This window comes from Narcine bancroftii, chromosome 4 (assembly GCF_036971445.1).
Source record: "Narcine bancroftii isolate sNarBan1 chromosome 4, sNarBan1.hap1, whole genome shotgun sequence".
NCBI classification, from domain to species: Eukaryota; Metazoa; Chordata; class Chondrichthyes; order Torpediniformes; family Narcinidae; genus Narcine; species Narcine bancroftii.
The window spans coordinates 206,426,335-206,454,287 of NC_091472.1; the positions used below are offsets into that span (position 1 = coordinate 206,426,335).

A 27,953-nucleotide genomic window follows, 5' to 3' on the forward strand; every position below is an offset into this window, starting at 1 on the left:
CAAGTTGCAGCCTTGGAGCCCTTTATATTTTGTGCACCTGTGTCAGGTTCCCCTCACCCAACCTCTTCCTGGCCAAAACCCAGACTACCCTTATATTTTGCATTCTTCCATCCAGGCACCATCCAAATAAATCTCCTCAGCACCTTCTCTAGCCCCATCAAATGCTTCCTATGGACTGGCAAACTAAACTGCACACAGTGGAGTCATAGAGAGGTACAGAATGGAAACAAGCCTTTTGGCCAACTGATTGCCGTAATCTTCAAACAAACATTTACACTGCTCCTATATTAATCCCATTTTTTTCATTCTCCCCTAAACAATGGGGGAAATTTACCAGTTTGCAAAGCTGTTTATTAACCTACCAACACCTGCATCTGAGATGTGAGAGGAAACCTTGGGATCTGGGGAAACCCACACGGTCACAGGAAGAAGAACATACAAACCACACAAGGTAGCACCTGAGATCAGGGTTGAACTCAGTTCCCTGGCACTGTGAGGCAACAACTCCTAGAGCTGTGGTCTACCCAGTGTTTTATAAAGTTGTTCCATACACTGTGTCCTTAGATTTATGCCCAGTGGAGCTTTCTTCGCCTTATCTATCTGTGGTCCCACTTGTATGGATCAATAGACTTGAACACCAAGGCCCCTTTGTATTTCAACACTCCCTCAGGTCTTACCATTTGTAGTGTAAGTCCTATCCTCATAAGACTTTTCAAAATGAATCACCTCACTTTTATTAGGACAAAATGCCGTCAGCCATTGCTCAACCTAACTCACCAGCTGATCAACTTCATTCTGTAACTATCTTCTACCACCAATTTTCACATTATGTGCAAACTCACCAATAATACCTCCTACATTCATATCCAATCGTTAATTGACATAACAAACTGCAATGGTCCCAGGCACAATCCCTTAATACATTTTTGGACATTAGTTCCTACTCTCAAAATCAGCCTTCACCATCACCCTCTACCTTCTGCTACCAAGCCTACTGTGGATCCAGTTTGTCACCTGCCTTAGATCCCATGAGCTGTAACCTTTTGGACCATCCTTTCATGTGGAAATTTATCAGTAGCATTCCTGAATTACTCCGAGATTTAATCTGAAAGGATTCTGAGACCGGAAATTGGGTATCAATGTCACCTTATAGAATAGCCGCTGTGATTAAGATCACAGAAGGATGCAGATTTCTGTGATGGTTCTCTGTTAAATCTCATCAGCTCTAGAGCTTATATTCTAGTAAGCACTGGAGAGATTTGTTCTATAGTATTTCTGCATGTATGCCTCCTCCTCTACAGATGACCATGTGCCTGTATCCTCTCCTAATATCTTTGCAAATCTTCCAGAGGCAGAATCACTTAAATCCCCAGAGTTTCTGAGTCCTGAAATTACAGTAGGCCTCAGAATATCATTGAACAGTATACATAAGTTGCAATTAAATGGTTGAGTGGCTCTTTGGAGAGTTCCTGGGCAAACTAGTGTGGAAGCCCAGTCAGAAAGATGGGTCTGAATTTCACCTGGAATGCTGGAAACCACATTGCAAGAGGCTTACTGACAACAGATGTGTGGCTAAGGCCAGAAATGCTTCATTCCTGCAAAGGAACGTTATTCCAAAAAATGTCTGCTCAAAGACCTGACTTTTCTCCCTTCCCCTCCTTGTTTGCCCTTTCCACCTCTGCGCTCTCTGTTCCCCTTCTCTTCCCCAACCTCCTCTTCTCCCTTCCCCACCTCTGTCTCACCATTATAAATGCAATTTCAATAGTTGGGTGAAGCTTGAGGTTGCATTGAAGTCATTTTCTTGCTGAGTTTTGTCTGGCTCCGTTAGTGCTTCACACTTCAATGTTGTGACCTGCTGAGTTTCTCCAGCATGTTTGTGTATTCCACTCGACCCAAGCGTTTGTAGACTTTCTTGTTTAACTCCTCACTGTCATATATTTGCTTTGTAGCAGATCACCTACTGAGATCTTCCTCTGCGAATCGATCACCAGCTTCGATACAAAGAGTGCAGGCCATTGACTCTGGAAAGTCCATGTCCGGTGAGTAGAGTCTGAACTTGTAGATCTCTGTAAACCACCGCTTGTGTAGTTCTTCAGTCTGGAGCCCACAATTCCTGTTCAAGATTCTCCCTGCCGTTATTTTAAGGAAGAATTCTCACAAACTCCAACACCCAACTTGAGCAAAAAAATCAATAATTTCACCATTGAAGATTGTCAAATTTACTGCTGCACATCTTGCATGGTTAACTATTCAACTTTGAACAGACAAGTTAGGAGCAAGAGTAGGCTCCTCAACCCCTTAAGCCTGCTCTGCTATTGAACTGTGACCTCAGCTCTGCATTTTTCTCTATCCCTGGTAACATTTAGGGAAAAAATGGTGGCCTCATCTGAGTCCAAAATGAACAGTCCCTTCCTTTTAAACAGTGATCCTATTTCCCGATTTTCCAACACGAAAAACCATCTCAACCCCCTGTTAAATGCCTGAGTATCTTTCAATCCACTCTTCTCAGCTCCAACAGGTTCAAGGTTATCCTGTCAAACTTTACATTGAGTCGCAGAGACAGATATCACACTGAAACAAGACCACACTGATAATCAGGTATCTATTTACACTAATCCTGCCCTAACTCATTTTATACTTCCATGAAATTCCCCAGCCCCCTGATTATACACTTACCTACACATTAGGGGCGACTTACTGCAGCCACTTAACCCACCAACAGCAGACTCTGCGCAGTGGTGGTGTTAAGCAACAGCTCTACCCGCTGCTCTACTGAGATTTTCCATGTTGTCCAGCAACCCTCTGAATTTCTTCCACTCATTCACTTCCAGACAGCACCTTTAGTTTAGCAGTTAGTGCAACATTATTACAGCCCCAGTGCCCTGCTGTGTCTTTAAGAAGTTTGTACATCCTTCCCCTGTCTGCGTGGGTTTTCCCTGGGTGCCCCAGTTTCCTCCCACCCTCCAAAACGTATGAGGTTGTATGCTAATTTAGATGTAATTGGGCGACATGGGCTAAAATGGCCAGAATCAGCTTCTAACATGTTGTAAATATTTGTTTTTAAATTACAAAAGAAACCAGCATTTTCTACAGTACTCCAGATGCCAATTCCCTGTATATATCCCACTCACTGTATCTTTACAAGGGTTATATCTAATTATGAGGAGTATAAATCGAGTACAGTAAAATTTCCCCACATCGGAAGCAGATAAAACTAGACGACATAGATTTAGGGTAATGGGGGTGAGATTCAGAGGGGACCCGATGAGGGCCACCTTCATCCAGAGAACGATGAGTACCTGAAATTCAGTCCTGGAAAGATTGGTTGAAGCTGATTTGCTGACTATTTTTCAGAAAGATGAACACTTGAAATGCTCGTCTGTAGAGGCCTGAGCCCTTTCAGAAATGTTGAATACCTTTAGCTTTCTATGAATGCTGCGTGACCTGCTCAATTTCTCCAGCATTTAACGTTACCATGGGGAGTGATGGGAAAAACAAACAGCGAGTTGTGAAAGGAATGCTCCATGTACAATACCGAAAAGGACAGGGATGGGAACATGGGACTGGTAGCAAAGTTTGTTGGAACAGGAAAAGGTGGGATGAAACACAGCAGGTAAGGCAGCATCTGTGGAAAGAACATCTTTATTTCCTCAACTTGGCTCCCCTGTTTCAGGGCACAAAAGCCATCAGGAATCACTGGAGCCTTGCCCAGCTTCCCACCCTTCCTGATTGCCTTGGACCCTTCAATATTCCAGACCTAACCTCTCTCATCTTGCAGACAAGCCTGCTTGTTCTTGGATCATCTGTTTTCTTTCAATGTCATGCATTGAGATGAAGACCCTCTAGTTTTGAAATTGTGACAGAAGTGCAAGAGCAAGTCGATGAGCTTTGGTCAACTTGCTGTGTATTGTCTGGCTGTTGGGGGTGTGGTGGGTCTGGTTGTGACTCTAGGGGGTGTGTGTGGGTCTGGGTGTGATGGTAGGGTGTGTATGTGTGTGTGGGACTCTGTGATGTTAAGGGGAATATGTGGGTCTGAGTGTGACGGAAGGAGGTTTGTGTGTGTGTGTGTGTGTGAAAGGCCTTATTAAAGCCCATGTAAACAGTATCCACTGCCTTTCCTTCATCAACTTTCCTGTAGACTCCTCAAAAAGCTCTGTGCAATTGGTTAGACATGAACTACCATGCACAAAGCCATATTTGCGTATTCTGAATCAATCCCTGTTTATCCAAGTACTTATATTTCTCGTCTCTTAGAATACTTTTCATCAACATACCCACTACTGATGTCAGGCTCGCCAGCCTATAATTTCCCAGATTATTTTTAGAGCATTTTTAAGTTTATTGGGGCGGTATGGTTAGCACAACGCCAGCAATTTGGACCGAGTTCGAATCCCACGCTGTCTGTCAGCAAGGAATTTGTACATTCTCCCCATGTCTGCATGGGTTTTCCCCAGGGGCTCTGGTTTCCTCCCACATTTTGAAACGAGGGCGTAGGTTAATTGGGTGTAAATTGAGCAGCACAGACTCGTGGGCCAAAATGGCCTGTTACTGTGCTGTATGTCTAAATTTAAATTAAAAATTAATCATCCAATTGTACAAGTACAACTCGAAACAGCATTCTGTGGACCTTGGTACAACACACTGCAAACACACCTACAGACATAGCACAGACACAGACAACAATACATATCCATAGTATTTATATATAAATATTGACATAAATAAATATTAATGTTGAGTCATCAGTCATTCAGCAGTCGCACTACCTACTACCTACTGAAGAAGTTGTTTCTCAGCCTGGTAATACTCCTGGGTCTCTTTCCCGATGGGAGAAGCTGAAAGATGCTGTGTGCAGGGTGGTAGGGGTCCTCAACGATTTTGCAAGCCCTCTTCAGACAACGAACTTGGTAAATCCCATTAACAGGGTGGGGGGGGTGGGGTGGCGTGAGGAAGAGAGTCTCCAGTAACCCAAAAGGGGAAGAAAATTAGCTCTCCGCTAATCCTCCAACGCCTCAACAGTGCCTAAGGATACTCCTGCCAGGGCCCCTGTAATTTCTGCACTAGCCTCCCTTGACATCTGAGGGAATATCTTGGGAATTTATCCACCCTTATTTACCTCAAGTTGGCAAGCACCTTCTCCTTTGTAATCTATACAAGGTCCATAACCTCACTGCTGTTTTGCCTCAGAATGATATGGTTCAAATGGGATTTGGGTAGATGGGCAAAAATGTCATCATTGGTGTTGTGGGCCAAAGGGCCTATTTCTGTACTGTATGGCTCTACGACTTCCTACCCTATCTCTGCTTCTTTTACTGCTACAAACTTCTATCAGGTCACCTCTCAATCTACTCCGCTTCAAGACAAACAAGCCCAGCCTATCCAGTCTCTCCCTGAAGTCCTTCAGTCTAGGCAGATTCCTGTTGAATCTCCCTGCACTCTCTCCATTCTTCTTCTGGTGTGATGACCAGAATTGGACACAATACTCCAAGTGCAGTCTAACCAGTGTTTTGTAAAGTAACAGTACAAGGCCCCAACTTTTGTATTCTATACTCCAACCTATGAAGGCAAACGTTCAATATCCCTTCTGCACCACATTATCCACCTGTGTTGCCATTTTCAGGAAAGTATGGATCAATACCAAAGTCTCTCTGTTCATTAACATTCCTGAGTGTCTGGTCATTTACTGTATATTCAAGATTCCTTTATTGTCATGTAATAGAACATAATATTACACATAATAGCCTTCTGCCTGCCAAAGAGTCACCATCAGTGTTGCCGGGCATTCCTTACAGTACAAGAGAAAGAGAAGTAAACGAGAGTCCCTTCAGGGTCTCTGAGTGTCAGTGGATTCCCCTCCAGTGCTTCTGCAGCCGATCAGACTTCTGTTCAATTCATCAGCAGTCCAGGTCCAAATCTCCCACACGATCATGGAGCCTTCAGTGCTCAAGGCCCTTCAAAAGCTCTTCTTGCCCTCAGCACCCTCTTGAATGTCGGATCCAATACTTATTTCCCATGAACCAGTCTCCAGCAGCCTTCTGCCTATGCAGGTCCCCCAATCACAAGCCACCCACAGCCTGTATGGGTCCCTCAGCAGCTGAGCCCCTCACTGGCTCATTGCCTCGGTCACCATCCTGTAGAGTCATCTCCTCTGCTTCTCCTTCTCAATGGTGCGGGGGCAGTTGTCCTCTAAGTTTCTGGTGCCCTGAGCTTCTCCACTGCTCCCTGGAATCTGCTGCCCTGAGCACAGGTACTGCTACCATGGACATTTCATACCAAAGATCATTTTTAAGGAGTTCAGTTCACGTAAAACACCAAAAACAAATAAAAAACAAAATTCATTGGGTAATTACAATGTCATCATTTTCTGTACGTTGTAAATGAGATGTAAATCTTGCATTAAATATTTAAATTTAAATTTAGACATACAGCAAAATGACAGGCTATTTCAGCCCACAAGCCCATGCCATCCAATTACATCCAGTTAACTTACAACCTTGGTATATTTTGAACGGTAGGAGGAAACCGGCACCATCTGGGCAAAACCTACGCAGACACGGGGAGAACGTACAAACTCCTTACAGGCATAGCAGGACTCGAACCCTAGTCCCGATCGCTGGTGCTGTAACAGTGTTGTGCTAACCGTGCTGCCCTTTCTGTATCTTGTCACTTTCTTTGTTATTTGATCCTAAATCTAATAACCGAGAATTTATTTGCAGTGAAATTTCAGAGGCACATCCTTAAAGTCTTAGGTCTAAAGTTTGTGATTCATCTCATTTTAGTCTTTGTCCCTATGCTGCTGGGATTTGGACAGTGGCAGTGCGGGTTATGTTGTTCATGGTTTGACTTGTCTTCTGCAGTGAATCGAAGAAGCAGTGAGGAGATCAAGCGTGATCTGACCGTCACAGATAGCTCCTCTCCATCGTCGTTGCTGGGAATGACTACCACATCTCCACAGCTCTCCTTGGCATCTTCATCCCCTACTGCTTCAGTGACACCGACTGCGCGTAGCCGCCTCAGGTAAGGCTCCCACGTAGCCAGGTGGCTGAACCACCCTTTCACAGTTGTAATCGATCTAATAATGAGGGATTGAAAAGTGCAATGAAGGATATTTAAAAACTAACAAGGGCAGGATCAATGATGCTGAGCATCCCGTTGCCAGTCATCTTAATTCCCAATTCTGCTCCTGCTCTGACCTCTGCAGAACGTCTTCCAACAGAATCAGTTTAGCAGTTAGCACAACATTATTACAGCGCCTGCCAGCTGGGCTTGAATCCGGCGGTATCTGTAAGGAGTTCGTACGGGGGCTCGGCTTCCTCCCACCCTCCAAACATTCCAGGGTTGTGGATCAATTGGCTGTAATTGGGCAGCACAGGCTGGTGGGCCAAAAGAGCCTGTTGCCATGCTGCATATCAAAATTAAATTTAAAAAATAAATTAAAAGCTGTACCTTACCTTTGCTCCATACATCCCTCTGGAGCAACAATGATTTCAGACATGATCAACCTTTCCAGCCTTGTACCTCTCATTTCCAACATTTCCTTCCCCATCTGTTGATTTAGATTTTATTCATCTCATCCCTGTTTACATCTGCCCAGATACATCTCAACTGTTCTCCCTCAGCCAGCATTACAGTTAGGAATTACAGCACAGTAGCCGGACCTTTGGCCCACAATATTCGTACCAACCATCTCTACTAATCCCACTTAACCAGCACATGGCCTTGGTATTTCAAAACTTCTTAAATGTAGTAAAGTCTTTGCCTCCAACTGTCATGTTTCAAACTCTTATCACCCTCTGGGAGGACATTCTTCCTCAGTTCCCCTCAACCTCTTACCCTAAACATGTGCCCTCTAATTTTCAACACCTCAGCTAAGGGGAAAGGTTTATCCATCAGTATTTTGTCCATCTCTATCAGGTCCTCTTTCAGCCTCTGCCAGTCATTCCAGCCTCTCCTCAGAACTGAAGCAGTCCATGACAAGCATTATCCTTCTGAATTTCCTTTGCACGCTGTTACGAGCCCAGAGGACCCCAAAACCCAGCAGCAATAGATATTCACCAAGACAAATGGTTACTTCAACACAAGCTGCTTCTAATTATCTTTAAACACAAAAACTGAATCAAACTTTAACTTAACTCTATTTTTAACTTAACCTAACTTAACCCCCTTCTAATTCTAAGCGCACGTGTATGTAATGTGTGTGTAAGTTCAGAAAAGTTCTCTGATTCACAGTCCAATCTCACTTCTCATTCCTCGAAGTTCACTTCTTGCAGGCAATTCCTATACCTTGCACAGAATTTAACATTTATAAATTTCACCAGGCTTTGGTGCTTGAAAGGTAAATGGTTACCTCTCAGGAAGGTTCTTGCCGGTTTTCAGAGAGAGATTTGTTGTACGCTGACACCCACAACTGATTCCTTTTTTAATCAGCCATTTAAGTGTCTTGCTGACAAAACTTTCCCTCTCGGGGTTCTCCAGATGATAACCTCTTTCTTTCAGATCACCACAGAGTACCTTTCTGTTCACCTTATTCCAAGTGAAACTTTAGACAGTCAGTCCTCTCCTCTAGCATGAACCTGGCTTTGACCAGGCTGAACTAAGCACTCACAACCCATCTTCCAAATGGGGTTTTCCACAAACTTGCCAGCTTGTCCTGTTCCAGTCCCATTTGCTGTAGAACTTACACACATATACACACTCTCACACACTCACACACATATACACATATACACAGAAAGCCTGTTTTACTCTCTGCTTGCAAAACCACATGACCTTAGAACAGCAAGTTCCCCTCCAGACATTCTGCGGCTCCAACAAGCTCTTTCATCTGTTGCCTTGTAAACAGTAATCCATTAGTGAAGTCTCTTGGGCACTCTCCAAATCTTTTGCAAAGACTATTGGCCCCAACATGTCTTGCATGAGCAGAGCTCCAGTATTTTAAATAAGATCTGTTTTAAAGTGTTTGTATGTGACCTAGACTAACAAACCTTGCCCCATTTTATCTCCCAAAAACATATCTATATTCTGTCACAACACTTTCTAGCACAGTCAGGTCCTTGCTAACATGATGACCAGAATGGCACACAGTTCTTTCTCCCACCCACCCACCCCCCTCTCCACTCTGATGCTGTGGCCCAAACAAGGTCTTGTGTCATAACACCATCTTATATCCTGTGCTCTTGTCAATGAAGGCAAGTGTATCTTACCTGCCTTGCTAGTTAACTGATCTACCCGAGCTGGCAGCTTCAGAGATAATTGGGCTTCCACACCAAGGTGCTATGTTCTGCAGGCTCACTAGGTTCCTACCATTCATTTTCTAGTAGTTACTCTTACCACATTTCTCACCATAAATCACCTTACACTCGTCAGAATTACATTCCATTGCTCTGTTAGTCCTATTACCACAACAAATACCATCCTTTCACCTCAGAAAACATCACTGTCACGTCATCGGCACACTTACTAATTGTATCCCGTTAATAATGAACTTTGTACATAGTACAGGTCCCAGCAGTGATCTCTGTGGTACACAATTGACCACTACACCAGCACCCTCTAGGTGAGGTTTCATTTAAATTTTAAATCTCGGCGTACACATTAGCAGGCTCTTTCCATGCCGCCTAAATACCCTGATTAACCTACAACCCCTGTATGTTTTTAAAAAGTGGAAGGAGACCAGATCCCCAGAGGAAACCCATGCAGGCACGGAGAGAATTTGCAAACACTTTAAAGACGGCATTTGATATGAACCCTGGTCGCTGGTGCTGTAGCAGCATTATGCTGACCATTGTGCTAATCAATAAAGCTGAGGTGCCATTTCCCTTTGCTTCATTGGCACCATGTGACCACCTTTAACTAAATCCCATCCACTTCCTTGCACATCAATAGTTCAAGATCAGTCAACATCAGAGTTTTCTCCTTTCTGATGGCCAAAGCAAGTCTGATAACTGCAATGTATCCCCAGAACTATTCCACCTCATGTTTTTCTGCAGAGTTTGGCAGGCCTGAATCAACAAAGAATCCTACTCCTCCCTTCCCACTTCTCTTGCTTTTGCCAGGTTGATTCCTTATTCTGTGGGGGTAGCGTGTGACCACAGTAGATGCTCACAATTAGTTATCTCCTGGAATGGGCCGGACACTGACCACCGAATGCCTCTCTGCTTGGCTGCAGTCTGGATAACTGGCTGTGGAGAAATAATGAATGGGTTGCCTGAGAGAGATTGCAAGGGAGAACATTTGACCATCTTAAGAGAAGAGCATGTTCACTTGGCCATGCCATTGGAATGCTTGATGTAACCAGGTCCAGTGTCATCCAGATTCCAGACTGTCATAAATGCCTCCAGGCCTGTCATAAAACAAAACAGTACAGTACAGGACCCCAATGCTGTGCCGACCCGTATGAACCAACTCACGATCAATCTAATCCCTCCCTCAAAGTCTGTTTACATCCATTGTGTCTTTCTAAAGGCCTTTTTAGACTGCAAAGCCACAGTGTCTCCGTAGACATGACCTATTTGGGAAGCTGCCTTGCGTGTTCACACTGAGCACAAAAAATCTGGCTCTGCGAGATAGTTCACACTGAAAGCCGGCTTCCCGAAGCAAAGGAGACAGACATTTATCGCATCAACGTCACCATCAATTGTGACGTAAAACATGCACGCCCACAAGTGTCACTACTGCGCACTAAAAATGAATTTGAATTTCCCGCACTTTTGTCATGGACTGAAGATGTCATCACGACGACATCAGCTCTTCCCGTTTTGACCCAGCAAGACAGGCGTACCATTTTAGGTTGGTTGCCGAGCACTACGCTCCATGCTGGCAGTACCCCTCTTGGCGGATCAAAGACAGGTGAGTTTGGACCCTCCCAATCCACTTTCGATTTTTTTACACGGAGCTTGAAGGCGGAGAAAATCCAGCTTTCAAGCTCTGTGTAAAAGGGCCTTAAGAGTCTTCGGAATGCCCCTGTTGTACCAGACTCCACAACTATCCCCAGCAATGCATTTTAGGTGCCCACCGGTCTCTATGTAAAACACTGACATCTCCCCTAAACTTTCCTCCACTCACCTTAAACAGATGTCTTCTGGTATTGGCCATTGCTGCCCTGGGAAAAAGGTGCTGGCTGACCACCCTATCTATCCTTTCATAATATTATGTACCTCTGAGGATACCTCTTATCCTCAATCGCTCCGCCCTAGCTTGGTCAACCTGTCCGCATTAGACATGATCTCCAATCCAGGAGGTATCCTGGTAAATCCCCTCTGCACCCTCTCTAAAGTTTTAACATCTTAATAGGTCGACAGTTATATCCACATGATATGAGAGTAAAACACGAAAGTCTTTGGAGAAACTCAGCAGGTCAAACAGTGTCCTTTATCTATCAACGTTTCAGGCTTGAGCCCTTCATAAAGGTATGAGCATTTTGCTTGATGAAGGGCTCAAGCCTGAATCGTTGGTTTCTTTATCTTTGCTATATAAAGGACACTGTTTATCCTGCTGAGTTTCTCCAGCCTTGTGTTTTTACTCTTATATCCACATTATAGATCATTGTTCCTGAGGGTGTAAGAGTTCTCTCATGTGAACTTCCTGTTTTGTAGAACATCCAATTATTCTTGATGGGGATCAGTTTTCTCCCAGGAAGCACCTCACAGTTAGTTCCTGGATAAAAATGGAAAGATTGTTTGTGCCTTTCTCTGTCCTGGAGGAAAATTGTTGGCAGATGACACCTGCCTGTTTTTCAGTGCTCCGAGCTCACAGCAAAGTTCTAATCAGCAAAGCTGTTTCAGACTTTTTTTAAAAAATTTTTATTTTTCACACTATAAACCACATTGATCAAGATACATACATTTTCCTTTTCAAATATATACAGTGTCGTTTTCTCCCCCTCCCTCTTCCTTTTTTAAACTTTTTTTATTTTTCACACTATAAACCACATTGATCAAGATACATACATTTTTCTTTTCAAATATATAGTGTCGTTTTCTCTCCCCCCCCTTCCCATCCCACCCTCCCTACCTCCTCTCCCATTCATTTAAAGTACAGAATCTAAGATACATTAAACCCGTCAAACAATGTTGTCACTCAATAAAAATAAACAAGAAATTCCACTGAGTCAATTCTTTTCATTTCCTTCTCCTTCTGTCATTTTAGGTGGTAGATGTCCTCGGTAGGTTTTCTCTATTGTGTTTCATGTATGGCTCCCATATTTGTTCAAATATTTTAATATTATTTCTTAAATTATGTTATTTTTTCTAATGGAATACATTTATTCATTTCTATATACCATTGTTGTATTCTCAAGTTATCTTCTAATTTCCAGGCTGACATAATACATTTTTTTGCTACAGCTAGGGCTATCCTAACAAATCTTTTTTGTACACCATCCAAATCAAGTCCAAATTCTTTGTTTTTTATTTTACTTAGGAGGAAGATCTCTGGTTTTTTGGTATATTGCTTTCTGTGATTTTATTTAATATCTGGTTTAGATCTTCCCAAAATTTTTTCACTTTCTCACATGTCCAGATTGCATGAATTGTTGTTCCCATTTCCTTTTTACAGCGAAAACATCTGTCAGATACTGTTGGGTCCCATTTATTTAACTTTTGAGGTATAATGTATAGCTTGTGTATCCAGTTATATTGTATCATACGTAACCTCGTGTTTATTGTATCAACACTGTATCGTGAGTTATATTATATTATATTTATCCTTCATTTGTTCAAAGGATAATAATTTATTTCCTGAAAAGCAATTTTCTATTCTTTTGATCCCTTTTTTCTCCCATTCTCTAAAGGAAAGGTTATCTATTGTAAAAGGGATTAGCTGATTTTGCGTCAGTATTAGTTTTGGTAATTGGTAATTTGTTTTATTCCTTTCTACATGAATCTTCTTCCAAATATTGAGCAGATGATGTAATACTGGAGAATTCCTACGTTGTACCAATTTTCCATCCCATTTATATAATATATGTTCAGGTATCTTCTCCCCTATTTTATCTAGTTCTAATCTAGTCCAATCTGGCTTTTCCCTTGTTTGATAAAAATCTGATAGGTATCTTAATTGTGCGGCCCTATAATAATTTTTAAAATTTGACAGTTGTAAGCCTCCTTGTTTATACCATTCTGTTAATTTATCTAGTGCTATCCTCGGTTTCCCCCCTCTCCATAAAAATTTCCTTATTATTTTCTTTAACTCCTTGAAGAATTTCTCTGTCAGTTGTATTGGCAATGCCTGAAATAAGTATAATATCCTTGGAAAAATGTTCATTTTAATACAGTTTATCCTTCCTATTAGTGTTAGTGGTAAGTCTTTCCAATGCTCTAAATCGTCCTGTAATTTTTTCATTAGTGGATAATAATTGAGTTTATATAGATGGCCGAGGTTTTTATTTATTTGAATACCTAGGTATCGTATTGCTTGCATTTGCCATCTGAATGGTGTTTCTTTCTTAAATTTTGAGAAATCTGCATTATTCATTGGGATTGCTTCACTTTTATTTGCATTAATCTTGTATCCCGACACTTCTCCATATTCCTTCAATTTCTTATGTAATTCTTTTATTGATATTTCTGGTTCTGTTAAGTATACTATAACGTCATCTGCAAATAAACTGATTTTATATTCCTTGTCTTTTATTTTTATCGCTTTTATTTTATTTTTAACCCAGCCTTGTTGATCTGCTTAAGTTAAATTGTTTTGATATATATCCATTTACTGTCACTTTCGCCAATGTTCCCTTACATAATACTTTAATCCAATTAATATATTTCTCTGGTAAACTGAATTTTTGTAGTACTTTGAATAAATAATTCCATTCTACTCTGTCAAAGGCCTTCTCGGCGTCTAAAGCAACCGCTACAGTTGGAGCTTTATTTCCTTCTACTGCATGAATTAAGTTGATAAATTTACAAATATTGTCTGTTGTTCGTCTTTTTTTAATAAATCCGGTTTGGTCTAGATTTACTATTTTTGGTACATAGTCGGCTAATCTGTTTGCTAATAGTTTAGCTATTATCTTATAATCTGTGTTAAGTAAAGATATTGGTTTATATGACGCTGGTGCGAGTGGATCTTTCCCTGTCTTTGGTATTACTGTAATTATTGCTGTTTTGCATGAATCTGGTAAGCTTTGTGTTTTATCAATCTGGTTGATTACTTCCAGGAGGGGAGGAATTAATAAGTCATTAAATGTTTTATAGAATTCTATTGGGAATCCATCCTCTCCTGGTGTTTTATTATTCGGTAGTTTTTTTTATTATCTCTTCTATTTCTAATATTTCAAATGGTTCTGTTAGTTTATTTTGTTCCTCTATTTGTAATTTTGGTAGTTCAATTTTAGTTAAAAATTCATCTATTTTGTCTTCTTTCCCTTCGTTTTCCGTTTGGTATAATTGTTTGTAGAATTCTCTGAAGTTTTCATTAATCTCCGTTGGATTATATGTGATTTGTTTGTCTTTTTTCCTTGATGCCAATACCATTCTCTTAGTTTGTTCTGACTTAAGCTGCCATGCTAGAATTTTGTGCGTTTTTTCTCCTAGTTCATAATATTTCTGTTTTGTCTTCATTATGTTCTTCTCCACCTTATATGTTTGTAGTGTTTCATATTTTATTTTTTTATCTGCCAATTCTCTTCTTTTAGTTGTGTCTTCCTTCATTGCTAATTCTTTTTCTATATTTGCTATTTCCCTTTCCAACTGCTCTGTTTCCTGATTGTAGTCCTTCTTCATCTTGGTTACATAACTTATTATTTGCCCTCTGATGAACGCTTTCATTGCGTCCCATAGTATAAACTTATCTTTCACTGATTCCGTATTTATTTGTCTTGTCTTTCATTTTAATTTGTCTTTCAATTAATTCTCTAATATCCTGCCTTTTAAGTAGCATGGAGTTTAATCTCCATCTATACATTCTTGGAGGGATGTCCTCTAACTCTATTGTCAATATCAGGGGTGAGTGGTCCGATAATATTCTAGCTTTATATTCTGTTTTTCTTACTCTGTCTTGCATACGAGCTGATAACAGGAATAGGTCTATTCTTGAGTGAGGCAGGCGGAGGCCCCGGTCCGGGCAGAGAGGTGGAGGCGGTGGCCCCGGTCCGGGCAGAGGGTGGGCGGCGGCGGCCCCGATCCGGGCAGGACCAAGGGGGAGGCGGCGGCCCCGGCCTCGGTCGAGTGAGGCAGGCGGAGGCCCAGGACCGGGCAGAGAGTTGGAGACGGCGGCCCCGGTCTGGGCACAGGTTGAGCAGCGGCGGCCCCGGCCCTGGTCCGGGCAGAGGGTAGGTGGCGGCGGCGGCCCCGATCCGGGCAGGAGGAAGGGGGAGGCGGCGGCCCCGGCCTCGGTCGAGTGAGGCAGGCGGAGGCCCCGGTCCGGGCACAGGGAGAGCAGCGGCGGCCTCAATCCCGGTCCGGGCAGTATGGACTGACCTAGGAGGGGAGGCAGACCCCTCCAGCCCGGGTAAGAAACCTGCATAGGAGAAGGCCACTCCGATATAAAATCTACGACCCAAGGACCTCGCTGCCACGTCCCAGCTTGCTTGGCCACGGCATACGAACCATGGGTGTAAAGGGTGGGGCCAGTACTGCGCGCACTGCACTCCACCTAAAAGCTCCTTTGCGCAGGCCCGAGGACAGGTCCACGTCCTGCCCCTCCATGTCCTCCCCCTCAAAAGATGCTCACAAACTGAAGCTAGCATGCTGGAACATCAGAACCATGCTAGACAAGGCGGACAGCCACCGACCTGAACGTCGGTCTGCCCTCATTGCACATGAACTCCTCAGACGACATCGACATAGCCGCTCTCAGTGAAGTCCGCCTGGCAGATGTAGGCAGCCTCCAAGAACGCGGCGCGGGCTACACACTCTACTGTTCTGGCAAGCCTTTGGATGAAAGGCTTCATGGTCAAGAACTCCATTGCCTCCAAACTCGAAAACCTCCCGACTGGCCACTCGTACCGGATCATGTCCATGCAACTCCCCCTTCAAAACAGGCGTCACATCACCCTCATCAGTGTCTATGCTCCAACCCTCCAGGCGGAACCAGCAGAAAACGACAAGTTCTACACTGACCTGCGCAACCTCATTCAACACACCCCTACAGCCGACAAGGTTGTCATCCTTGGCGACTTCAACACTCGTGTTGGCAAAGACTCAGAAACCTGGCCAGGAATCCTGGGCAAGCATGGTGTCGGCAAGTGCAACGACAATGGGCGCCTCCTGTTGGAGCTCTGCGCAGAACAGCGGCTTGTCATTACAAACACCCTTTTTCAGCAGAGGGACAGCCTTAGACTACCTGGATGCAACCCCGATCCAAACACTGGCACCTCCTGGACTACGTCCTGGTGCGAGAAAGAGACAAATGAGATGTGCTCCACACCAGGGACATCCCCAGCACGGAATGCCACACTGACCACCAGCTGGTTCGCTGCAAGCTCAACCTTCACTTCAAGCCAAAGCCCAGGAACAGTAAAGTCCCCTGAAAGAGGTTCAATGTTGGAAACCTACAGTCAGACGAAGTGAGAGGAAACTTCCAGGCAAACCTCAAAGCAAAGCTAGACGATGCAATCCGCCTCACGGACTCGTCCCCTGAAACCCTCTGGGATCAGCTGAAGACTACCATACTGCAATCCACTGAAGAGGTACTGGCCTTCTCCTCCAGGAAAAACAAGGACTGGTTCGATGATAACAGCCAGGAAATACAGGAGCTGCTGGCAAAGAAGCGAGCTGCCCACCAGGCTCACCTTACAAAGCCGTCCTGTCCAGAGAAGAAACAAGCCTTCCGTCGCGCATGCAGCCATCTTCAGCGCAAACTCCGGGAGATCCAAAATGAGTGGTGGACTAGCCTCGCCAAGCGAGTGCGGACATTGGCGACTTCAGGGGTTTCTACGAGGCTCTAAAGGCTGTGTACGGCCCCTCACCCCAAGTCCAAAGCCCGCTGCGCAGCTCAGGCGGCAAAGTCCTCCTCAGTGACAAGATCTCCATCCTCAACCGATGGTCAGAACACTTCCAATCTCTTTTCAGTGCCAACCGCTCAGTCCAAGATTCCGCCCTGCTCCAGCTCCCTCAACAGCCCAGAAGGCTAGAGCTGGATGAGGTCCTCACCCGGGAAGAGACATATAAGGCAATTGAACAACTGAAAAGTGGCAGAGCAGCAGGTATGGATGGAATCCCCCCAGAGGTTTGGAAGGCTGGCGGCAAAACTCTGCATGCCAAACTGCATGAGTTTTTCAAGCTCTGCTGGGACCAAGGAAAGCTGCCTCAGGACCTTCGTGATGCCAGCACAAAAACAAAGGCGAGAAATCAGACTGCTCAAACTACAGGGGAATCACGCTGCTCTCCATTGCAGGCAAAATCTTCGCTAGGATTCTCCTAAATAGAATAATACCTAGTGTCGCCGAGAATATTCTCCCAGAATCACAGTGCGGCTTTCGCGCAAACAGAGGAACTACTGACATGGTCTTTGCCCTCAGACAGCTCCAAGAAAAGTGCAGAGAACAAAACAAAGGACTCTACATCACCTTTGTTGACCTCACCAAAGCCTTCGACACCGTGAGCAGGAAAGGGCTTTGGCAAATACTAGAGCGCATCAGATGCCCCCCAAAGTTCCTCAACATGGTTATCCAACTGCACAAAAACCAACAAGGTCGGGTCAGATACAGCAATGAGCTCTCTGAACCCTTCTCCATTATCAATGGCGTGAAGCAAGGCTGTGTCCTCGCACCAACTCTCTTTTCAATCTTCTTCAGCATGATGCTGAACCAAGCCATGAAAGACCTCAACAATGAAGACGCTGTTTACATCCGGTACCGCACGGATGGCAGTCTCTTCAATCTGAGGCGCCTGCAAGCTCACACCAAGACACAAGAGAAACTTGTCCGTGAACTACTCTTTGCAGACGATGCCACTTTAGTTGCCCTTTCAGAGCCAGCTCTTCAGCGCTTGAAGTCCTGTTTTGCGGAAACTGCCAAAATGTTTGGCCTGGAAGTCAGCCTGAAGAAAACGGAGGTCCTCCATCAGCCAGCTCCCCACCTTGACTACCAGCCCCCCCACATCTCCATCGGACACACAAAACTCAAAACGCTCAACCAGTTTACCTATCTCGGCTGCACCATTTCATCAGATGCAAGGATCGACAACAAGGTAGACAACAGACTCGCCAAGGCAAATAGCGCCTTTGGAAGACTACACAAAAGAGTCTGGAAAAACAACCAACTGAAAAACCTCAGAAAGATAAGCGTAAACAGAGCCGTTGTCATACCCACACTCCTGTTCGGCTCCGAATCATGGGTCCTCTACTGGCATCACCTACGGCTCCTAGAACACTTCCACCAGCATTGTCTCCGCTCCATCCTCAACATTCATTGGAGCGCCTTCATCCCTAACATCAAAGTACTCGAGATGGCAGAGGCCGACAGCATCGAGTCCACGCTGCTGAAGATCCAGCTGCGCTGGGTGGGTCACATCTCCAGAATGGAGGACCATCGCCTTCCCAAGATCGTGTTATATGGCGAGCTCTCCACTGGCCACCGTGACAGAGGTGCACCAAACAAGAGGTACAAAGACTGCCTAAAGAAATCTCTTGGTGCCTGCCACATTGACCACCGCCAGTGGGCTGATATCGTCTCAAACCGTACATCTTGGCGCCTCACAGTTCGGCGGGCAGAAGACCGCAGAGCCCACCTCACTGACAAAAGACAAAGGAGGAAAAATCCAACACCCAACCCCATCCAACCAATTTTCCCCTGCAACCGCTGCAACCGTGTCTGCCTGTCCCGCATTGGACTTGTCAGCCACAAACGAGCCTGCAGCTGACGTGGACATTTACCCCCTCCATAAATCTTCGTCCGCGAAGCCAAGCCAAAGAAAGATTCTTGAGTATGTTTTATATCTACCCGAATAATATGAATATTCCTTTTCATTTGGGTGTTGTTTCCTCCATATATCCAAAAGTTGCATTTCTTGCATCGATTTAATTATAAATTTGGTTCCTTTGTTCTTTCTGTTAATTTTTTTCCCAGTTTTATCCATGCTTGAATCCAAATTAAGGTTGAAATCCCCTCCTATTAGTATGTTCTCTTGCATGTCTGCTATCTTCAAAAAAATATCTTGCATAAATTTTTTATCTTCTTCGTTAGGTGAATATACATTGAGTAAATTCCAAAACTCCTAATATATCTGACATTTTATCATTACATATCTCCCTGCTGGATCTATTATTTCCTCTTCTATTTTAATTGGTACATTTTTACTGATTAATATAGCTACTCCTCTAGCTTTTGAATTATATGACGCTGCTGTTACATGTCCTACCCAATCTCTCTCTAATTTCTTGTGCTTCATTTCAGTTAAATGTGTTTCTTGCACGAATGTTATATCAATTTTTTCTTTTTTCAATAAATTTAGTAGTTTCTTCCTTTTGATTTGGTTATGTATTCTGTTAATATTTAAAGTCAAAAAGTTCGATGTAGCCATTTCATACTTTGTTTTTCTTTCCTTTCCGTTTCCTCATCATCACCTTTCCTTCTTAGCCATTTCTGCTTTCTTGTTTTGAACACTTTATAAGACAACATTTCTAAAATATCAAACATTTTTCTTATTCTCCTATCTAAAATTTCTTTAACCCCACTATCCCCTCCCCTTCCTGAGTTGCCCTTTATCCCTTGTCGGGCAACCACATCTCCCCTCTCCATTTGGATTTGCGAATTCACTCGCAAGCGTCAACTGATTTCGCCGTGACCGTAACTCCTCCCCATCCAGCCCCCCCAGAAAAGATTTTAATTTTCATATATAACAAAGGTCACTCTCTTAATTCCCTCCTTACTTCCTCTCTTCCCTTTTTTTCACTTATTAATTCTTATCTATACTCTATATATTTTCCTTTAAACACGGATACACTCATGTACACACATATATATATGTGTGTGTGTATGTATATATATATATATATATATATACACACAAACATATAGTTTGTGGTCATTTTTACTCTCGTTACATGTCTTCATCTCTCTGTCTGTTTTGTAGTTGTTCTGAAAATTTTCGTGCTTCCTCCGGATCCGAGAATAGTCTGTTTTGCTGCCCTGGAATAATTATTTTAAGTACCGCTGGGTACTTTAGCATAAATTTATATCCTTTTTTCCATAGGATCGCTTTTGCTGTATTAAACTCCTTTCTCTTCTTCAGGAGTTCAAAACTTATGTCTGGATAGAAAAAATTTTTTTGACCTTTGTATTCCAGTGGCTTTTTGTCTTCTCTTATTTTCTTCATTGCTTTCTCCAATATATTTTCTCTTGTTGTATATCTTAGGAATTTTACTAAAATGGATCTTGGTTTTTCTTGTGGCTGTGGTTTCGGGGCTAATGTTCTATGTGCCCTTTCTATTTCCATTTCTTCCTGTAATTCTGGTCTTCCTAGGACCCTGGGGATCCAATCTTTTATAAATTCTCTCATATTCTTGCTTTCTTCATCTTCCTTAAGGCCCACTATCTTTATATTGTTTCTTCTATTATAATTTTCCATTATATCTATCTTCTGAGCTAACAGCTCTTGTGTCTCTTTAACTTTTTTATTAGATTCTTCTAATTTCTTTTTTAAGTCCTCTACTTCCATTTCTACGGCTGTTTCTCGTTCTTCCACCTTGTCCACTCTTTTTCCTATATCTGACATGACCATCTCTAATCTGTTCATTTTTTTTCTTCTGTACTTTTAATTCTTCTTTTTATTTGACTAAATTCTTGTGATTGCCATTCTTTTACTGATTCCATATATTCTTTAAATAAAAATATAACCATTCTCTTGCCTTTCCCTTCTTCTTCCATTTCTCTATGTTCTTCTTCTTCATCTTTCTCTGGGTTGGTTATCTGTTGTTTCCTTGTTTTCTTTTTACTCTCTTCTTTCTTGTTCTCGTTGTTTTCTATGTTCTCTTCCTGTTGTTGTGTTGTAGCTGTCATTCTCAGCTGTGGAGATCGACTCCTCAGCTGGTTGCCCCCTCCCGTCAGTGTTTTTTTTGTCATGCGCAGTTGCGCACATTTACTTGGCTCTGCGAGCCATTTTTGTAGTCCCGAGATCAGGACTTCAACTGACCTTAGGGAGCGGGCTTCTCTCTCCGCGGCGGGCCTCCTCGGACAGGTAAGGCCTTCACCTTCTTCTTCCGACGTTCTTTCTTCTTCTCTTCTTCCCGTTGCTTTTGACTTTTCTTTCTTCGCTGCCATTTTCTTCACACCTTTACTTTCACTTTATTTTCATTTTTATGTTTGTGCCTTTGTGTTTTCTGTGGTTTTTTTTAACTTTTCCGGAGAGGGCTGGAGTTCCCCGACAGGCCACTCCTCCATCACGTGACTCCGCAAGCTGTTTCAGACGCTGAAGAGATTTTAAATGGCCTCCACTTCCACCTGCATGGACATTTTAAAAATGAGCTTCTTGTCCAACAGGCTGGCATTTCACATTCTTTCTGCCTCTAATGATGGAGGGGACAGACTGTTGTCCATTGCCCTCATGGTCACTGTTCCCTCTCAGCTGTGCGTGCACACACTTGCACAAACCAGTGTACTGCGCACATGTGCACAAATGTGCACTCATTCATGCCCTTGGAGTGGGGGCACACAGATTGCTTGTGCGCACACTTTAGAGGGAACTTTGCTCACAGCACCAGTATCTGAACCGGTGCCCAGTGATGTGTGAGGCCGTGTTCCCATCTTCTCATCCTGCCTCTATTTCTTCCTCAGTCATCAGCATCTCCTTGGGTGGCTGGGCTCGGGCTGGGTTTGTTTGCAAAGCTTCCAGCAATAGTCCATTAAACATGGGGTCTGACAATCAAATAGACGTGATCCTCTTGAAGAAAGTGGGTGGTATGCAAGCAAATGTAGACAGAGATGTCCATTTGATAGAGAATGGAGGAAGAGCAACTGGTCATACATGCTTACCATGGAGACATGTGGCTCCTCCAATGGATCTTTAGCATGGGTTTTTGTTACAACAGTGCCCATTAGAGGGTGGATCTTCCTCTCCAACTTGGTCAAGATCGTGTAGAACCACATCCGTACCCCAGCCTTAGCAGAGCCGAGACAAGACTATAGATATGTTACCTTGATTCTTTGGCTGAAATTGAATTAGTTCAGAGGGCCCTTGCAGGACACAGGGGTCAACAGCAAGGAAATTTCGTCAGAACTCAACTTAATGGATTCATCAGAACAACCCGGGGTCTTTCAGGCTTGTTCTGCTAAAGGTGTAGAATGGTTCAACCTTTCTGCCAAAGGGTTTCTTGATACAATTGTTTTGCAAGCATATTTTGTAAGAAAAACAGAGGGTTATGTGTGTGAAGTAGGGAGGGATTTGATTGTTATGGAGTAGGTTCACATAGTTCAGCATAAACCATGGACCAAAGGGATGTAGTCACGTGATGGAGTAGTGGCCGGACGGTGAACTCCAGCCCTCTCCAGAAAAGTCGGAAAAAACAAAGGAAAACACAAAGGCACAAAAATAAAAATTAAAGAAAAGTGAGTATAAAGGTGGAAAGAAGATGGCGACGAAAAAAGAAAAATCGAAATCAACGGTAAGAAGAGAGGAAGAGAAGACAACGGAAGAAGAAGGAGAAGGCCTTACCTGTTCGAAGAGGCCCGCGGTGGAGAGAGAAACCCGCTCCCTCAGGTCGGTAGAAAGTGGACTACAAAAATGGCTCGCTGAGCCGAGTAAAAGTGCGCAACCGCGCATGCGCGACTCCCACCGACGGGAGGGGTGACCAGCTGGGGAGTCGATCTCCACAGCCGTCAATGACAGCTGCAGAACACCTGCAGCAAGAGGAGAACATAGAAGACAACGAAAACAAGAAAGAAGAGAAGAAAAGGGCAACAAAGAAACAACAGATGGCCAACCCAGAGGAAGAAGAAGAGGAAGAGGAAGAGTAGAGTGAAATAGAAGAAGAAGGGAAAGGCAAGAAAAAGGATATACTTTCTCTTATTAAAGAATACATGGAGTCATTTAAAGAATGGCAAGCGCAAGAATTTAATGATTTAAGAAGAAGAATAAACAATACAGAAGAGAAAATGAATAAAATAGATATGACCTTAACAGAAATGGGAAAGAGAATGGACAAGATGGAAGAGCGGGAAGCAGCAGTAGAAATGGAGGTAGAGGACTTAAAAAAGAAATTAGAGGAATCTAATAAAAAAGTTATAGAGACACAAGAACTGTTAGCTCAGAAAATAGATATAATGGAAAATTATAACAGAAGAAATAACATAAAGATAGTGGGCCTTAAGGAAGATGAAGAAGGCAAGAATATGAGAGAGTTTATAAAAGATTGGATCCCCAGGATCCTAGGATGTCCAGAACTACACCAAGAAATGGAAATAGAAAGGGCACATAGAGCAGTGGCCTTTAAACCACAACCACAACAAAAGCCAAGATCTATTTTAGTAAAATTCCTAAGATATACTACAAGAGAAAAGGTCTGGAGAAGACAATGGAAAAAGTAAGAGAGGGCAACAAGCCACTGGAGTACAAAGGGCAAAAAATCTTCATTTATCCAGATATAAGTTTTGAACTCCTGAAGAAGAGAAAGGAGTTCAATACAGCAAAGGCGATTTTATGGAAGAAAGGGTATAAATTTATACTAAAGCATCCATCGGTATTGAAAATATTTATTCCAGGACAACAAAACAGACTATTCTTGGATCCAGAAGAAGCACGAAAATTTGCAGAACAATTACAAAATAGACTGAGGGATGAAGACGTGTAACGAGAGTACAAAAGACTGCGAACTAAAAAGACACATAAGTTTTGAACTCCTGAAGAAGAGAAAGGAGTTCAATACATCGAAAACGATCTTATGGAAAAAAAAACTATGCTCGGATCCAGAGGAAGCAAGGAAATTTGCAGAACAAATACAAAACAACCAGAGAGATGAAGATATGTAATAAGAGTAAAAATGACCACGATTTATATGTATGTGGGTAAAGAGGTATATGTGTGTATATGTATAATGTGCATACATGAATGTATCCGTATTTAGAGGAAAATATAGATAGTACAGACAAGAATTAATAAGGGAAGGAAATGGAATAGAGGGAATAAGGAGGGAACTAAAAGAGTGACCTTTGTTATATATGAAAAGTGAAATCTTTTCTGGGGGGGCTGGGTGGGGCGGAGTTGCGGTCACTGCAAAATCAGCTGACGCTTGCGAGTGAATTCGCAAATCCAAATGGAGAGGGGAGATGTGGTTGTCCGACAAGGGATAAAGGACAACTCAGGAGGGGAAGGGGAGATTGGGGCTAAAGAAGTTTTAAATAGGAGAATAAGGAAAATGTTTGATGTTTTAGGAATGTTGTCTTATAAAGGGTTCAAAACAAGAAAACAGAAATGGATAAGAAGGAAAGGTAATGATGGAGAAACGGAAAGGGAAGATAAACAAAGTATAAAATGGCTACGTTGAACTATATGACTTTAAATATTAATGGAATACATAACCAAATTAAAAGGAAGAAACTGCTACATTTACTGAAAAAAGAAAAAATTGATATAGCATTTGTGCAAGAAACACACTTAACTGAATTGGAGCACAAGAAATTAAAGAGAGATTGGGTAGGACACGTAACAGCAGCATCGTATAATTCAAAAGCAAGAGGAGTAGCTATATTAATTAGTAAATATGTGCCATTTAAAATAGAAGAGGAAATAATAGATCCAGCAGGGAGATATGTAATGATAAAATGTCAGATATATTCGGAGTTTTGGAATCTACTCAATGTATATTCACCTAACGAAGAAGATCAAAAGTTTATGCAAGATATCTTTTTGAAGGTAGCAGATATTAATAGGAGGGGATTTCAACCTGAATTTGGATTCAAATATGGACAAAACTGGGAAAAAAATTAACATAAAGAACAAAGTAACGAAATTTATAATTAAATCGATGGAAGAAATGCAACTTTTGGATATATGGAGGAAACAACACCCAAAGGAAAAGGAATATTCATATTACTCTGCTAGACATCAAACATACTCAAGAATAGACCTATTTTTGTTATCAGCTCGTATGCAAGATAGAGTAAGAAAAACAGAATATAAAGCTAGAATACTATCGGACCATTCACCCTTAATATTGACAGTAAAGTTAGAGGACATCCCTCCAAGAATGTATAGATGGAGATTAAACCCCATGTTACTTAAAAGACAGGATTTTAGAGAATTTATTGAAAAACAAATAAAAATGTATTTTGAAATAAATACGGAATCAGTGGAAGATAAGTTTATACTATGGGATGCAATGAAAGCATTCATTAGAGGGCAAATAATAAGTTATGTAACCAAGATGAAGAAGGACTATAATCAGGAAACAGAGCAGTTGGAAAGGGAAATAGTAAATATAGAAAAAGAATTAGCAATGAAGGAAGATACAACTAAAAGAAGAGAATTGGCGGATAAAAAAATAAAATATGAAACACTACAAACATATAAGGTGGAGAAGAATATAATGAAGACAAAACAGAAATATTATGAACTAGGTGAAAAAACGCACAAAATCCTAGCATGGCAGCTTAAGACAGAACAAGCTAAGAAAATGGTATTGGCATCAAGGAAAAAAGACAAACAAATTACATATAATCCAAAAGAAATTAAGGAAAACTTTAGAGAATTCTATGAACAATTATACCAAACTGAAAACGAAGGGAAAGAAGGGAAAATAGATGAATTTCTGACTAAAATTGAACTACCAAAACTACAAATAGAGGAACAAAATAAATTAACAGAGCCATTTGGAATAGTAGAAATACAAGAGATAATAAAAAAATTACCAAATAATAAGACACCAGGAGAGGATGGATTCCCAATAGAATTCTACAAAACATTTAAAGACTTATTAATTCCGCCCCTCCTGGAAGTAATCAACCAGATTGATAAAACACAAAGCTTACCAGATTCATGCAAAACAGCAATAATTACAGTAATACTAAAGCAAGGGAAAGATCCACTCACACCAGCGTCATATAGACCAATATCTTTACTTAACACAGATTATAAGATAATAGCTAAACTATTAGCAAACAGATTAGCAGAGTATGTACCGAAAATGGTGAATTTAGACCAAACTGGATTTATCAAAAAAAGACGCACAACAGACAATATTTGTAAATTTATTAACTTAATTCATGCAGTAGAAGGGAATAAAGCACCTACAGTAGCAGTTGCTTTAGACACAGAGAAGGCCTTTGACAGAGTAGAATGGAATTATTTGTTCAAAGTATTGCAAAAATTCAGTTTACCGGCGAAGTATATTAATTGGATTAAAGCATTATATAAGGGACCGTTAGCGAAAGTGACAGTAAATGGACATGTATCAAAGCAATTTAACTTAAGCAGGTCAACACGGCAGGGATGCCCACTATCATCTTTATTGTTTGCGTTAGCTATAGAACCACTAGCTGAATTGATAAGAACAGAAAATAAAATAAAAGGAATAAAAATAAAAGACCAGGAATATAAAATCAGTTTATTTGCGGATGATGTTATAGTGTACTTAACAGAACCAGAACTATCAATAAAAGAATTATATAAGAAATTGAAGGAATATGGAGAAGTGTCGGGTTATAAGATAAACTTAAATAAAAGATAAACGTAAATAAAAGTGAAGCAATGCCTATGAATAATGCGGATTTCTCAAAATTTAAGAAGGAATCACCATTTAGATGGCAAATGCAAGCAATAAGATAGCTAGGTGTACAAATAAACAAAAATCTCGGCCAACTATATAAACTCAATTATTATCCACTAATGAAAAAATTACAGGACGATTTAGAGCATTGGAAAGATTTACCACTAACACTAATAGGAAGGATAAACTGTATTAAAATGAACATTTTTCCAAGGATATTATACTTATTTCAGGCATTGCCAATACAACTGACAGAGAAATTCTTCAAGGAGTTAAAGAAAATAATAAGGAAATTTTTATGGAGAGGGGGGAAACCGAGGATAGCACTAGATAAATTAACAGAATGGTATAAACAAGGAGGCTTACAACTGCCAAACTTTAAAAATTATTATAGAGCCGCACAATTAAGATACCTATCAGATTTTTATCAAATAAGGGAAAAGCCAGATTGGACGAGATTAGAATTAGATAAAATAGGGGAAAAGATACCTGAACACATATTATATAAATGGGATGAAAAATTGGTACAACATAGAAGTTCTCCAGTATTACATCATCTCCTCAATATTTGGAAGAAGATTCATGTAGAAAGAAATAAAACAAATTATCAATTACCAAAACTAATATTGACGCAAAACAAGTTACTCCCTTTTACAATAGATAACCTTTCCTTTAGAGAATCGGAAAAAAAAGGGATTAAAAGAATAGAAAATTGTTTTTCAGGAAATAGATTCTTATCCTTTGAACAAATGAAAGATAAGTACAATATAACTCAAGATACAGCGCTGGCATATTACCAATTGAGATCCTACTTGAAGGATAAATTAGGAGGCAGTTTGAGTTTGCCAGAGGGAAGTAACCTTGAATATGTGATTACAGATACAATGATAATCAAAAGATTTATAACAAATATGTATATTAAACTGCAAGAAAAGGAGAATGAGGAAACAAATGGTAAAACTAAACAAAAATGGGAACAAGATTTAAATATAAAGATAAAAAAGGAAACATGGGAGAAGTTATGCTCCGGAACGATGAGAAATACAATAAATACGAGGTTACGTATGATACATTATAACTGGATACACAGGCTGTACATTACACCTCAAAAGTTAAATAAATGGGACCCAACAGTATCTGATAGATGTTTTCGATGTAATAAAGAAATGGGAACAACAATTCATGCAATCTGGACATGTGAGAAAGTAGAAAAATTTTGGGAAGATCTAAATCAGATATTAAATAAAATAACAGAAAACAATATACCAAAGAATCCAGAGATCTTCCTCCTAAGTAACATAAAAAACAAAGAA

The 27,953-nt window shown here is 41.5% G+C and overlaps 1 protein-coding gene across 6 annotated transcripts in view; it reads left to right on the forward strand.

Moving 5' to 3' along the window:
- specc1la (sperm antigen with calponin homology and coiled-coil domains 1-like a) overlaps window positions 1-27,953 on the forward strand; it is a 278,924-nt gene that overhangs the window by 148,223 nt on the left and 102,748 nt on the right. For 4 of the 6 annotated variants that reach the window (XM_069933747.1, XM_069933750.1, XM_069933752.1 and 1 more), the window contains 2 exons: window positions 1,950-2,039; window positions 6,858-7,017. In XM_069933747.1, the coding sequence (XP_069789848.1) occupies window positions 1,950-2,039; window positions 6,858-7,017 (250 nt within the window). The remainder of the gene's footprint in view (window positions 1-1,949; window positions 2,040-6,857; window positions 7,018-27,953) is intronic. The other 2 variants (XM_069933749.1, XM_069933751.1) reach the window with 1 other exon arrangement.